Source organism: Salmo salar, chromosome 11, assembly GCF_965601325.2.
Source record: "Salmo salar chromosome 11, fSalSal1, whole genome shotgun sequence".
Taxonomy (NCBI): Eukaryota; Metazoa; Chordata; class Actinopteri; order Salmoniformes; family Salmonidae; genus Salmo; species Salmo salar.
This window is the reverse complement of record NC_138301.1, coordinates 109,910,513-109,925,507: the sequence shown is the minus strand read 5'-3', so window position 1 is coordinate 109,925,507 and position 14,995 is coordinate 109,910,513. Positions and strand designations below refer to the sequence as shown.

The window sequence follows — 14,995 nt, the reverse complement described above, 5'->3', positions numbered from 1 at the left end:
TAGCTGATATGTTTAACAGTCGTTAACTCCGCCTGCTGTACATTGCATTTGTTCAATGCCTCAAATTTCGGAGTTACTTTCACCAACTGCATATAGTGTAAGTTACTGTGCTTGGTTCTTTCAGCACCCCCCGTCGTTGCGCCTGTGGCCACTGATATTGGGGGGAGTGTAGCCCTCTCCTGTATGGTGGCTGAGGGGGTCCCCACCCCCGAGATGCAGTGGAATAAATTGGAACTAGAGGAAATCTCATTACCCATCCACATGGATGGAAAGAGTTGCCATGTTTACATTTGTGGTTATACACTAATCCTTAAACAAATACAACAACAAAAAAAGTAGGTTCTGGGCTGATGAAACATACCTGAAAACAGGAAGGCCAGCACACTGAATATGCTGCTAATTAGCATCTTCATTGACAACGTTTCAAAGGATCTTCTTCAGGTTAGGCCTGGATCAAAACGTTGTCAATATAAGGTGGAAATTGGGAGCATATGTGTGGGCCTTGCGGTTCTTTTAGTGCCCCAGACACATCAACAACATGCTGCAGGTGCAGTAGAGCCTGTCTAATGGAACCTCATTCCCAGGCTCAACTGCTACGGCATAGAGAGAGCCGGCTGGTGGACCAGTTAGTCTAAGTGTAGTTTCGGCTACAGCAGAGCAATCAGAAAAAGACAGTTTGTCACTCACACTATTTTGACGTCACATGTTTAATTTAGGAATCAAAACAGTACTGTATGGTAGTAAATACAAACCAATGGTTGTATCCAATAACCTCTGTTGTTCTGACAGGGGACCTATCAGGCTCTGTCCAGATAGTCAACATCTCATCTGGGAACTCTGGTCTGTAACGCTGTTACGTCAACCTGTCCATATACAGCTGTGAGTCCACATGCGTCAACCTGTCCATATACAGCTGTGAGTCCACATGCGTCAACCTGTCCATATACAGCTGTGAGTCCACATGCGTCAACCTGTCCATATACAGCTGTGAGTCCACATGCGTCAGCCTGTCCATATACAGCTGTGAGTCCCTGCATGGTCCACCTGCTCTTCAGTTCTCTTACCTACCAATTACTTATCAAATCATACGCATTCATAAAAGGCATTCATAAAGATTTTGGGATGTTGATTAAACCTATCAGAGCTACTGTAACTACTGCGTTGGGTGCGCTGTGTGTTTGGAGTCTGAGTACCGCTCACTCGCTGTGCTCTTGCTGCAGCTCCAGACAGTTCCCCTGGGATTCTCCAGGTCCATGGCCCTGGTGCTGCTGTGGCTCCACCGCTCTGGCCAGGAGAGGAAGGACGAGAGTGTTATAACGAGGTAAGGTACACTCCCTCTCTGATCAAACGCTCCTTTGTTTGATCCCTCAATCCAAGGAAGACAAACATCCGTACACATTCTACAAAAATTAAAACTCATTGACATTGTACAAAAACTCATTGAACTGAACGTTTGTTTCATAAAGTATTAAGAATGAACAAGCATTCCATTGGTTACCTCATTGTGCCCTGCAGGTAGACATTAGCTCCCACTTCACTCCATTTTTTTGAGGCAGGCAATCACATAGAAGCTACTGAAACATTTCCAGCATAGAATACCTGATAACTGTACAATTTGTTTAATACATCATTCTGAAACAAATGTTCAATGTCTCATTGGAATCAAATGTGTTTGGGTTTCTGTTCAAGACCAGTTCGTTGCTAAGTTCTGAATGATAACATTGCCTGACAAAAGGTTGAGGAAAGGTAAATGAAAGCACTCACAGCATTTAATTTGCAAATGATTAAACAAAAATCTTTAATTTAAATAGGGGGTGGGAAGAAAAAAAAATAAAAAAGATTAAAAAAATAAATCACAAAAAAATTAAAAACTACAGAACTTTAAATGTCGACTGAGTTTAAAAAAACATCCCCCCAAATGACTAAAATAATAACAGTAAAAAGCATGTGGGATGGTGTACTAGTATACAGCATTAGTGCAAAGTAAGTATTAAATCAATTCTCCCCAAACTGCATGATTCAATGTGAAGAGTGCCCTTCCACCCAGGAGCCAGAGCTCTTCTGAGGGGTAAACATAAGACTCAACATTCCATGAAAAATAACCAGAAATATATATATTTTAAAGTATATTTATATACAAAACATGCTGTACATGGCAGAGATTAAGAAATCCCTTTTAATATTTTACCTTTATTTAACTAGGCAAGTCAGTTAAGAACAAATTCTTATTTTCAAGGACGGCCTAGGAACAGTGGGTTAACTGCCTTGTTCAGGGGCAGAACGACAGATTTGTACCTTGTCAGCTCGGGGATTCAAACTTGCAACCTTTCGGTTACTAGTCCAACGCTCTAACCACTAGGCTACGCTGCCGCCCCGATATTGACACCCAGGTCTGTCCAGTGCTTTCCTTTCTCCCAGTAATAAAAGTACTCCCTGTTGCTTTGGATATTACACAGAATGAGGAGAAGAGAACCAGAAAAGGGCCCTGATCAGAATGGCTCTGCTTTTCCTAAGCCTAGGGTGGACACATGTTAACATCTGGAAGGTGCCAGCTCCTCCTCAACAATCCCCATGACAGCCATGGAGTTAGATCCAATGATCTGACAAACAAAGACACTAGATCTACATTAGCACAGTGCTTGTTCCAAGTCCTTAAGATGTGTTTCAAGATGGTTCTAAGCCTGAATGGAATCACCTTGACTGCAGAGGAGGCTGGTGAGAGGAGCTATAGGATGGGCTCATTGTAATGGCATGAACGGAATGGAGTCAAACATGTGGTTTCCCTGTGTTTGATACGGTTCCATTCCAGCCATTACAATGTGCCTGTCCTCCTATAGCTCCTCCCAGCAGCCTCCTCTACTTGACTGGTACTTTGAGTAGTGACCCATGAGTTCAACCATGAGGCTCAGACTTCCAATATCCAGACTAAAGTAACTTTGCTACTGCATAAATTACCCATAGTCTAATGTATCTAGATACCATCTAACCTTGCGCTGGAGAACTCATCCTTTTGTGTCTGTCCCCTTATAGACACAGTAAGATTAGTACATGGCAGAGAATTCCCATTCTTTCCCAATGGGAGACCCTGTGAATGCCCTTTTCCACCTATTAGTTGTCATTCACCCTGTAAGGACAGATCTAAGAGAAAGTCTAGTAGACAGTTCAGTCTAACTAAAAGGTGACAACTAAGATGGTTAGGGGAGAAAAGGAGCATACAAGGCAGTCTTCTAGGTCCAGCTTTACACCATGGCACAAGGTTATTCCAGATAGCTCTACCATTGATATAAAAGACTTGTCACAACTGGCCAGGGGACAGACATGTGGATTACTGTAGTGCTGTAAGACCCTATAGCTCTCGGGACAGAACAGAGTAGGACAGCCTGCTTGTCTGATATGTGCTCTGGGTATAGAGAGAAAATCATGGGAGCAGGACTCTACTCAGAAGTACATCAGTGCCTTCATTTGACCCTTAAAGCAGGGTATGGCAAATGCAGGAGTGGGAGCAAACATTTTAAAGTGACTTCTCAGGAATACTTCCAGTTATATTACACACCTTAGAAGAGAAACCTTGGTGAAACGTGTCAAATGATGCCAAACGTGTGGCAAAAAATTACAATTAAGAGCCAAGTCCAATCTCCACATCACATCAGCATGTCAAATAGACAAACCCTTTTAAAAAACAGTCTTCCAGACGTTATCAAGAAATCCAATAAATATGCCATCTTTGTTTTTCAGTATTTATTTAACTTGGTTTCCAACTAAAACGCTGGAGGTATGTGTAGCACAAACAGTATTTGTAAGTGTAGTAGTAGTAGCAGGAGGGGCTGTAGTTTAGTAGTAGGAGGAGCTGCCTGGAGCCAAGGAAAGCAAGGGCCTCTTGCTGGTGGCTATTCCACACAGAGCTGTCTGAGCCCCTCCCACTGCAGAGTCCACAGCTGATTGGATCGGGTCAGGGAGGGAGCGTTTGGTCACTAGGGCAACTCAGTGGGCTGGCCTATAGCCACTGAGGAAGTTGTGGTTCTTCAAGTAAAGTAAAAAGACATTCCAATCACCCCAACAATAGGACACAAAAATCTAAAAGGCTTTAGAAAGAAGATTCCCAGTTTAGAATCCTGTGGTCTGAACAATGTCCCTGCCTGGTGAGCATCTCTTCTCCTTTCATGCTCTCTGTCCTGGTCCATCAGCTGTCCAGAGTCACCCCCCACCCCATCTCATTAGACCTCCCCAAATTCAGAACTTTTGTCCAGGCCTGACAGGACTGTAAACTCCACTGGGAAAAAGCACCAAATGTTGGGAAAGGTAGGAGTAGGCGGGAGTCTTATCCCTGAAACAAGCTCTTTGACAAAACACTTGAGATTGTTGATTGTGGTCAAGTGCCTCTAATAAATATCCAAATGAGTATGAGGATGTTTTTACAGGGAGGGGTGTTGGATTAGTTTTGGAATGTGTGTGTTATGCTAGTGAGGTGGGGAGTTGATATTGACTGGTCATATGACAGGGGTAAGCAACTAGATTCAGCCACGGGCTGATTTTTGTCAGAGAGAATGGCGGATAATAATTTGTACACTGCAAATTGACCAAAACTAAGCCCAAAAAGAGATTGTATTTGAAAATAATGTCATACAAAATTACATACAGGCACGATCATGTCTCTTTTTATTTGTGGGAATACTTGGGAACAGATTTCCTAAATATTTTGATGATTTTTTTTTCTGAATTCCTGGTGATTTTACAGTCTTTTGACCCAAAACTATATATATAGTATAATATATATATATATTTTGCTAATAATTTTTTTTAAATCTGCCTGTTGCCGACCCCTGTCATATTGTAGCTGTTCAAGTCATTTGATGTGACCCGTGCAGTTTCAGAGTGGATATCCCCACAGTGGTGAACGTGAACTAGTTCTACAGTGGAGCAGCAGGTTGGAGCAGCAGGTTGGTGCAGCATGGATGGGCAGTGTGGGTAAAGAACAAGGCTTGTTATGGTAGTAACTCTGGCTTCACCTGTACATACAGCAACAGGGATATTAGAGTTCCCTTTTCTGAGTCATTATGCTGTTGCTGGTAGGTCTCAGGTGAAGGAGAAGACAAACAAACTAAAACTAATTAAAAAAACAACTAAACATTACATAAGGAAAAACCTCCCTTACAATTGCACTGGCTTTTTGGCCTGCTAGGGTTACCATTGTTACAGAAACTCTTGAGGGCCTATCAAATAGAGCTCCTGTTTCAAGTCCTAGGAGGCGGATGGTGGGATGGGTTAGGGATGGGGGCGTACATTTAGTTTTGACATGCATCCTTGTGGTGGTTCACTGAGGAGAAGAGGAAGGTATTTAGACCTCTAGATCCATCCAGCATGGCAAAGGCTTGAAAAAAAAAATTTACACTAAAACATGTTGAGATGTTGTGATTTGCCATCAGAGACGTAACAGACCTCAGAGTCCAGTCTCTTTGAGAGAGAGAGAGAAGAGCTTCGGAATGACTCTGGGAAGCTGGAATAGGTCCGGTCGGAGCCGGTCAGGCCCACTCTAGAACTGGCCATGCTGGTGCAGTGCTTTGGCTGCAGGGGTTCTCATGGGTTCTCCAGGACAGACTCAGCCCAGGTGCTCAAGTAAAGGCAGCTCGGTGGACTCCTCCCCGGGGGCGGGGCTGGGGGGCGTGGTCTCAGTGGACTGGGTGACCCCCAGGGGGTCCTGTGTTGGGCTGGCCCCAGGCGGCAGTGCAGGAGGAGTAGACTGAAACACAGATGTAAATATCCGCAACTAATGAAAGCTCTGCGTTTCCATCGCAACAAACAACCATCATTAAGTTGATCTGAAAGCCATAACATCCTGTCGTAAGAGGTCATGTCCTGTAGCTACATTATTCTCATGCTGTTGACAGCATACTCCACCTTCCAGACTATATGTTCTACCTTCCAATACACTATATATTGAGTGTACAAAACATAAAGGACACCTTCCTAATATTGAGTTGCGCCCGCCCCTCCCCTTTTTCCCCTCAGAACAGCCTCGATTTGGCAGGGCATGGACTCTACAAGGTGTCGAAATGTTCCACAGGGATGCTGCCCCATGTTGACAATACTTCCCACAGTTGTGTCAAGTTGACTGGATATCCTTTGGGTGGTGGACCATCCTTGATACACACGGGAAAGTGTTATGCGTGAAAATCCCAGCAGTGTTGCAGTTCTTGGCACAAACTGGTGCGCCTGGCACCTACTACCATACATCATTGAAAAGGCAAATATTTTGTCTCAATTTCTTCAAGGCTTAAAAATCTTTCTTTAACCCGTCTCCTCCCCTTCATCTACACTGATTGAAGTGGATTTAACAAGTGACATCCATAAGGGATCATAGCTTTCACCTGGATTCACCTGGTCATGTTTTGTACACTCAGTGTCTGTTCTACCTTCAATATGTTACACTGTTTCACCGTCCTCACCTGTGTCCGTATGAACTGAGAAGCTCCACCGTCACTCTCAGCTGCGGCTGGCCCGTTGAAGCCCTTCCTGCCTGACATGCTCCACTTCCCGTAGAGACCCTCGTAGGGCAGGCCATGTCCCAGTCCTGCCCGCCCGGACCCTTTGTGCCCTCCGTCCAGGAAGCTGCCTGGGCCAGGCAGGGGAGCCATGACCACAGAGCTGCTGAACGACAGCTGGGAGCTGGACAGGTGCTGACCCAGGAGACCCTGGATGGACGAGGTCCGGTGGAGGGAGGTAACTAGCCCAGAGTCCATCCTGCCCTCTGACTGGCTGAGCAGAGCCAAGGGGAGGGGCTGAGGGTGGTGGGGCCAGGTGGGGGTGGGGCCCACAGGGTTGTCAGTTCCTACGGAGACAAAGCAAGTTATTTCATTCACTTCATTAAAAAAATGTCATCATTATACAAACATTGCTGTGTTATCAGCATACTGTCAGTATTGATATTGTAATAATAGCTAGCTGCAGCTAAACAGTGGACATCAGAGGTTGTAGTTGAGTGGTGGGGTCCTGGGCTCACCCATGGGGGGGTGGATGAAGGTGAAGTGGGGCTGGGGAAGGCTGGAGGCCGGGGTGCTCTGGGTGGTGTGAGCCGATGGGTTGTTGGAGATGGATGTGGAGCCGCCACCGCAGTCAGAGTCCTCGATGTTTCCCCCACTGTTACAGCCAGCTCCACAACCCTTCTGTAACCTGCAGGAGAAACACAGGGATTTGAACAGTCTTATCACACACGGCCAGTGTGTGTTGTATGTACAGTGCATTTGAAAAGTATTCAGACCCCTTAATTTTTTCACGTTACAGCCTTATTCTAAAATGGATTAAATGGTTGTTTTTTTCCTCATCAATCTACACACTCTCTCATAATGACGAAGCAAAAATAGGTTTTTAGAAATGTTTGCAAGTATAAAACAAAAATCGTAAATATGACATACAAAAGCATTCAGACCCTTTACTCAGTACTTTGTTGAAGCACCTTTGGCAGCGATTACAGCCTCAAAAGTCCTTGGGTATGAAGCTTGACACACCTGTATTTGGGGAGTTTCCCCCATTCTTCTCTGCAGATCCTCTCAAGCTCTGTCAGGTTGGATGGGGAGCGTCGCTGCACAGCTATTTTCAGGTCCCTCCACAAATGTTCGATCGGGTTCAAGTCCAGGCTCTGGCTGGGCCACTCAAGGACATTCAGAGACTTGTCCCGAAGCCACTCCTGCGTTGTCTTGGCTGTGTGCTTAGGGTCGTTGTCCTGTTGGAAGGTGAACCTTTGCCCCAGTCTGAGGTCGTGAGCGCTCTGGATCAGGTTTCCATCAAGGATCTCTCTGTATTTTGCTCCGTTCATCTTTGCCTTGATTCTGACTAGTCTCCCAGTCCCTGCCGCCAAAAAACATCCCCACAGCATGATGCTGCCACCCCCATGCTTCACCGTAGGGATGGTGCCTGGTTTCCTTCTGACATGACACTTGACATTCAGGCCAGAGAGTTCAGTCTAGGTTTCATCAGACCAGATAATCTTTTTTCTCATGGTCTGAGAGTCTTTAGGTGCCTTTTGGCAATCTCCAAGCGGGCTGTCATGTTCCTTTTACTGAAGAGTGGTTTCTGTCTGGCCACTCTACCATAAAGGCCTGATTGATGGGAGTGTTGCAGAGATGGTTGTCCTTCTGGAAGGTTCTCCCATCTCCACAGAGGAACTCTGGAGCTCTGTCAGAGTGACCATCGGGTTCTTGGTCACCTCCCTGACCAAGGCCCTTCTCCCACGATTGCTCAGTTTGGCTGGGCGGCCAGCTCTAGGAAGAGTCTTGGTGGTTACAATCTTCTATTTAAGAATGATGGAGGCCATTGTGTTTTTGGGCACCTTCAATGCTGCAAAAATGTTATGGTACCCTTCCCCAAATATGTCCCTCGACACAATCGTCTTGTAGCTCTACAGCCAATTCCTTTGACCTCATGGCTTGGTTTTTGCTCTGACATGCAGTGGTCTACCGTGGCACCTTTATATAGACAGTAGTGTGCCTTTCCAAATCATGTCCAATATATTGAATTTACCATAGGAGGACTCTAATCAAGTTGTAAAAACATCAAGGATGATCAATGGAAACAGGATGCACCTGAGATCAATTTCGAGTCTCATAGCAAAGGGTCTGAATACTTTTTACATTTGCAAAAATGTCTAAAAACCTGTTTTTCCCTTTGTCATTATGGGGTATTGCGTGAATATTGATGAGGGAAAACATGTATTTCATACATTTTAGAATAAGGCTGTAATGTAACAAAATGTGGAAAAAGTCAAGAGGTCTGAATACTTTCTGAATGCACTGTGTGTGTGTGAGAGAGAGTGTGTGAGTGAGAGAGAGCAGTGGCATGTGTGTGATATGTGCAGTTTGCAGGAATACCTGACTGTGTGTGTGTGGCACGCGCGCACATGTAATTAAAATATATATATACATACACACACACACACACACACACACACACACACACACACACACACCCCCCCTATACATATATACACATATATATACACACCACACACACACACATACCCCTATATACACATACACACACATATATATACACACACACACACACATATATATACACATACACACACCACACACACACACACACACCCCCCCTATATATACATACACACACACACACACACATACACATATATATACACACACATACAGTTGAAGTCGGAAGTTTACATACACTTATGTTGGAGTCATTAAAACTTGTTTTTCAACCACTCCACAAATTTCTTGTTAACAAACTATAGTTTTGGCAAGTCAGTTAGGACATCTACTTTGTGCATGACACAAGTAATTTTTCCAACAATTGTTTACAGACAGATTATTTCACTTATAATTCACTGCATAACAATTCCAGTGGGTCAGAAGTTTACACTAAGTTGACTGTACCTTTAAACAGCTTAGAGAATTCCAGAAAATGATGTCATGGCTTTAGAAGCTTCTGATTGGCTAATTGACATCATTTCAGTCAATTGGAGGTGTACCTGTGGATGTATTTCAAGGCCAACCTTCAAACTCAGTGCCTCTTTGCTTGACATCATGGGAAAATCAAAAGAAATCAGCCAAGACCCCAGAAAAAAAAAGAAATTGTAGACCTCCACAAGTCTGGTTCATCCTTGGGAGCAATTTCCAAACGGCTGAAGGTACCACGTTCATCTGTACAAACAATAGTACGCAAGTATAAACACCCTGGGACCACGCAGCCGTCATACCGCTCAGGAAGGAGACGCGTTCTGTCTCCTAGAGATCAACGTACTTTGGTGCGAGAAGTGCAAATCAATCGCAGAACAACCGCAAAGGACCTTGTGAAGATGCTGGAGGAAACAGGTACAAAAGTATCTATATCCACAGTAAAACGAGTCCTACATCGACATAACCTGAAAGGCCGCTCAGCAAGGAAGAAGCCACTGCTCCAAAACCGCCATAAAAAAGCCAGACTACGGTTTGCAACTGCACATGTGGACAAAGATTGTACTTTTTGTTCTCTGGTTTGATGAAACAAAAATAGCACTGTTTGGCCATAATGACCATCGTTATGTTTGGAGGAAAAAGGGGGAGGCTTGCAAGCAGAAGAACACCATCCCAACCGTGAAGCACTGGGGTGGCAGCATCATTTTATGTGGGTGCTTTGCTGCAGGAGGGACTGGTGCACATCACAAAATAGATGGCATCATGAGGAAAGAAAATTATGTGGATATATTGAAGCAACATCTCAAGACATCAGTCAGGAAGTTAAAGCTTGGTCGGAAATGGTCTTCCAAATGGACAATGACCCCAAGCATACTTCCAAAGTTGTGGCTAAATGGCTTAAGGACAACAAAGTCAGGGTATTGGAGTGGCCATCACAAAGCCCTGACCTCAATCCTATAGAAAATTGTGGGCAGAACTGAAAAAGGAAAGCGAGCAAAGAGACCTAGAAACCTAACTCAGTTACACCATTTGTCAGGAGAAAATTCACCTAACTTGTTGTGGGAAGCTTTTGGAAGGCTACCCTAAACGTTTGACCCAAGTTAAACAATTTAAAGGCAATGCTACCAAATACTAATTGAGTGTATGTAAACTTCTGACCCACTGGGAATGTGATGAAAGAAATAAAAGCTGAAATTAATCACTCTATTATTCTGACATTTCACATTCTTAAAATAAAGTGGTGATTCTAACTGACCTAAAACAGGGAATTTTTACTAGGATTAAATGTCAGGAATTGTGAAAAACTGAGTTTAAATGTATTTGGCTAAGGTGTATGTCAACTTCAACTGCATATATATATATATATATATATATATATATATATATATATATATATATATATATATATATAGCTCAAAAAAATAAAGGGAACACTTAAACAACACATCCTAGATCTAAATGAAATAAATTATCTTATTAAATACTTTTTTCTTTACATAGTTGAATGTGCTGACAACAAAATCACAGAAAAATAATCAATGGAAATCCAATTTATCAACCCATGGAGGTCTGGATTTGGAGTCACACTCAAAATTGAAGTGGAAAACCACACTACAGGCTGATCCAACTTTGATGTAATGTCCTTAAAACACTTCAAAATGAGGCTCAGTAGTGTGTGTGGCCTCCACGTGCCTGTATGACCTCCCTACAACGCCTGGGCATGCTCCTGATGAGGTGGCGGATGGTCTCCTGAGGGATCTCCTCCCAGACCGGGACTAAAGCATCCGCCAACTCCTGGACAGTCTGTGGTGCAACGTGGCGTTGGTGGATGGAGCGAGACATGATGTCCCAGATGTGCTCAATTGGATTCAGGTCTGGGAAACGGGCGGGCCAGTCCATAGCATCAATGCCTTCCTCTTGCAGGAACTGCTGACACACTCCAGCCACATGAGGTCTAGCATTGTCTTGCATTAGGAGGAACCCAGGGCCAACTGCACCAGCATATGGTCTCACAAGGGGTCTGAGGATCTCATCTCGGTACCTAATGGCAGTCAGGCTACCTCTGGCGAGCACATGGAGGGCTGTGCGGCCCCCCAAAGAAATGCCACCCTACACCATGACTGACCCACCGCCAAACCGGTCATGCTGGAGGATGTTGCAGGCAGCAGAACGTTCTCCACGGCGTCTCCAGACTCTGTCACGTGCTCAGTGTGAACCTGCTTTCATCTGTGAAGAGCACAGGGCGCCAGTGGCGAATTTGCCAATCTTGGTGTTCTCTGGCAAATGCCAAATGTCCTGCACGGTGTTGGGCTGTAAGCACAACCCCCACCTGTGGACGTCGGGCCCGCATACCACCCTCATGGAGTCTGTTTCTGACCGTTTGAGCAGACACATGCACATTTGTGGCCTGCTGGAGGTCATTTTGTAGGGCTCTGGCAGTGCTTCTCCTGCTCCTCCTTGCACAAAGGCGGAGGTAGCGGTCCTGCTGCTGGGTTGTTGCCCTCCTACGGCCTCCTCCACGTCTCCTGATGTACTGGCCTGTCTCCTGGTAGTGCCTCCATGCTCTGGACACTACGCTGACAGACACAGCAAACCTTCTTGCCACAGCTTGCGTTGATGTGCCATCCTGGACGAGCTGCACTTCCTGAGCCACTTGTGTGGGTTGTAGACTCTCATGCTACCACTAGAGTGAAAGCACCGCCAGCATTCAAAAGTGACCAAAACATCAACCAGGAAGCATAGGAACTGAGAAGTGGTCTGTGGTCCCCACCTGCAGAACCACTCCTTTATTGGGGGTGTCTTGCTAATTGCCTATAATTTCCATCTGATGTCTATTCCATTTGCACAACAGCATGTGAAATTTATTGTCAATCAGTGTTGCTTCCTAAGTGGACAGTTTGATTTCACAGAAGTGTGATTGACTTGGAGTTACATTGTGTTGTTTAAGTGTTCCCTTTATTTTTTTGAGCAGTGTATATATACACATCTCACACAGCCTTAGCATGACTACTGCAGGCTGTGTAGTGTAAGTGTACCTGTCCCAGCTGCTGATGAGCCAGGTGTAGATGTTATGGGGGCTGACAGGCCCCCCCCAGACTGAGCGGAGCTGGGTGTGCCCGCCTGCGAAGGAGGTGGTGAGGGGCGACACGTAGATGGGGTAGCCGATGGGCTGGTCACATGACGAGTTGATCATGTTCCGCAGGGCCTGCTTGGCGTTCTGTATGCTGCCGCGCTCCGGGTTCCGGTTCCGCAGGAACACCAGCTCCTGCTGCTGGCCCGCCCACAGCCCGCGGACACATTCCCTGTTCACCTGCAGGGGGCAGGACAGTGTGGGTCAGCAGGGGTGAGGAGAACAAGAAGTCACAAATATGCAAATAACCTCTGCTACTGCACGGCAAGCGGTACCAGAGCGCCAAGTCTAGGACCAAAAGGCTCCTTAACAGCTTCTACCCCCAAACCATAAGACTGCTGAACAATTCATCAAATGGCTACCAGGACTATTTGCATTGAGCCCCCCCTCTTTGTTTTTACACTGCTGCTACTCAATGTTTATTATCTATGTATTGTCACTTTAGCCATACCTACATGTACAAATTACCTCAACACATCATGTACCCCCGCACAATGACTCGGTACTGGTACCCCCTGTATATAGCCTCATTGTTATTTATTTTTTTACTTTCATTTATTTAGTAAATATTTTCTTAACTATATTTTCTTAAAACTGCATTGTTTGTTAAGGGCTTATTAGTAAGCATTTCACAGTAAGGGTACGCCTGTTTGATTTGACCCAGAACTGGTGACACACAACTAGAGATAGAAGCAAAGTTAACAATAGAGCACTAGAACATTCCTGGCAAATATCTACTGATATTAAATCAGTCTCAATGTGATCCATGGTCCTTCTACAGCAATGCCTCCATTGTCCTCCTGTTCATTTCAGTGCACACCACTGACAAGCTGTGACGGTGGGAGTCTCTACAGTAGCTGCGGCTGACCTTGATGACCCTGAAGCTGAGGAACCTCTTGTTGAGCATGATGATCTTGTACTCGTCGCTGCCGTCGTCCATGACGTGGCGCAGGGCCAGCAGCGAGGGCATGTTGGCCAGAATGGCGCCGCGCCACACTGGGTCGCCCTCGTGGCTGATCACCATCTTCTCTTCGTTGGCTGTGATGGCGTCGTACAGAACCACCGGGTCCTCGTACTCGTCTGGAGACGTGAAGTGGTCCTGTTGAGGGGGGGGCAGAGCGATGAGCTTAGTGTGGGTGATGTCATCATTAAGCTTCTTAGTCTTAGCTCTGTCCACCATACAGTCTCTAAAAATCAGTCAATTCTTTACATTGAGGTCATTAAGCTGGTTACTATAGTGTTTGTAATGAGTCATGCCAGTATGTCTAACCTGGTGCAGTTTGAGGGACATGCGCACCCCGGGGGCCACCACCCTGTTCAGCAGGTCCATGTCTGCAAACACCCACTCATCCCTGGGAGAGGTGATGCGGAAGTCCCCCTTGAAGAGGGCGTGGAGGCCGTACAGGAAAGGCTCCAAGCTGAAAGTCAGGGCACAAACACAGTCACCTTTGGTATACAGTATCACAGAGGCAGACATACTCCCTCCAGTTAGAGAGCAGAGTGTTTAGTCCTGGGTCTTACCTGGCAGACATACTCCCTCCAGTTAGAGAGCAGAGTGTTTAGTCCTGGGTCTTACCTGGCAGACATACTCCCTCCAGTTAGAGAGCAGAGTGTTTAGTAGAGAGCAGAGTGTTTAGTCCTGGGTCTTACCTGGCAGACATGCTGTGGGAGGCTGTGCCCAGAGCCCTTCTCCCCAGGACACACAGGCCAAAACACAGGGTGACCAGAGGAGAGTCTCTCTTGCTCTCCTCCACCGGCTACAACAGAAAACACACATGAAGCACGTTGTGAAGTTAGTCTGCTGAGGACAATAATTACATATGGGAAGTAATGGTCAAATCAACATGTCACCTTTTCAACAGTAACATGACAAGGGACACTGACCGTCTGGCGTCTGCTATTACAGTACTGGATCCAGTCCAGGTAGACCATACAGAAGGAGCTGGGGGTGACGCCAGAGGCCCTGTGGTCGTAGTCTTCGTCTATGTTCAGGTTGAAGGTCGGGTCACTGTCCACGTAGGCGGGGCCTAGGCAGGGCCGCAGCGCCTCCTGCACCATCTCATTGGCCAGCCACTCCTCCAGTTTAGGAGATCGACTGACGTAGTAGACGATGCTCTGTGGTAGAGGAAACACGTGTTACAGACCAGGCCACCTACTGGTCAAACAAACTGCTATTGGATCTCATGTTATAGTTAACTAAGTTCAGTGTGGATCATACCTTGACGTAGTAGGTGATGAGGATCTTGCGCAGGTCGAACACCTGCAGCATGGAGGCGGCGTTGTTGTCGCTGATGCTGTAGCCCTCCAGGACGTACTTGGTGGCGGCCACCTCCCAGGCCAGCCAACGCTGGCCGAACGCTGCGTTAAAAGAGAGCATGTGAGGCAGGTGGCCTGGCTCACAGCAGCAGCAGCCCTCGTCCTCCTCCACCCCCTCGGTGATGGCCTCCACCTC

General features: G+C 46.0%; 1 protein-coding gene across 2 annotated transcripts in view; it reads right to left on the bottom strand.

Moving 5' to 3' along the window:
• Positions 1–3,723: 3,723 nt before the first annotated feature.
• The window catches only part of LOC106563697 (pecanex-like protein 3), a 32,258-nt gene continuing 20,986 nt past the window's right edge, over positions 3,724–14,995 (bottom strand). Inside the window, exons 26-34 of one of the 2 annotated variants that reach the window (XM_045690108.2) lie at positions 14,762–14,995; positions 14,428–14,658; positions 14,194–14,300; positions 13,814–13,961; positions 13,412–13,642; positions 12,449–12,723; positions 6,998–7,167; positions 6,444–6,826; positions 3,724–5,737 (exon numbers count right to left, since the gene is read on the bottom strand). The exon at positions 14,762–14,995 is cut by the window's right edge and continues 20 nt beyond it. In XM_045690108.2, coding sequence (XP_045546064.1) covers positions 5,597–5,737; positions 6,444–6,826; positions 6,998–7,167; positions 12,449–12,723; positions 13,412–13,642; positions 13,814–13,961; positions 14,194–14,300; positions 14,428–14,658; positions 14,762–14,995 — 1,920 coding nt within the window. In that variant the 3' untranslated portion in view covers positions 3,724–5,596. Of the gene's footprint in view, positions 5,738–6,443; positions 6,827–6,997; positions 7,168–12,448; positions 12,724–13,411; positions 13,643–13,813; positions 13,962–13,994; positions 14,120–14,193; positions 14,301–14,427; positions 14,659–14,761 lie in introns of those variants that run through there. The other variant, XM_082958260.1, reaches the window with a different exon arrangement.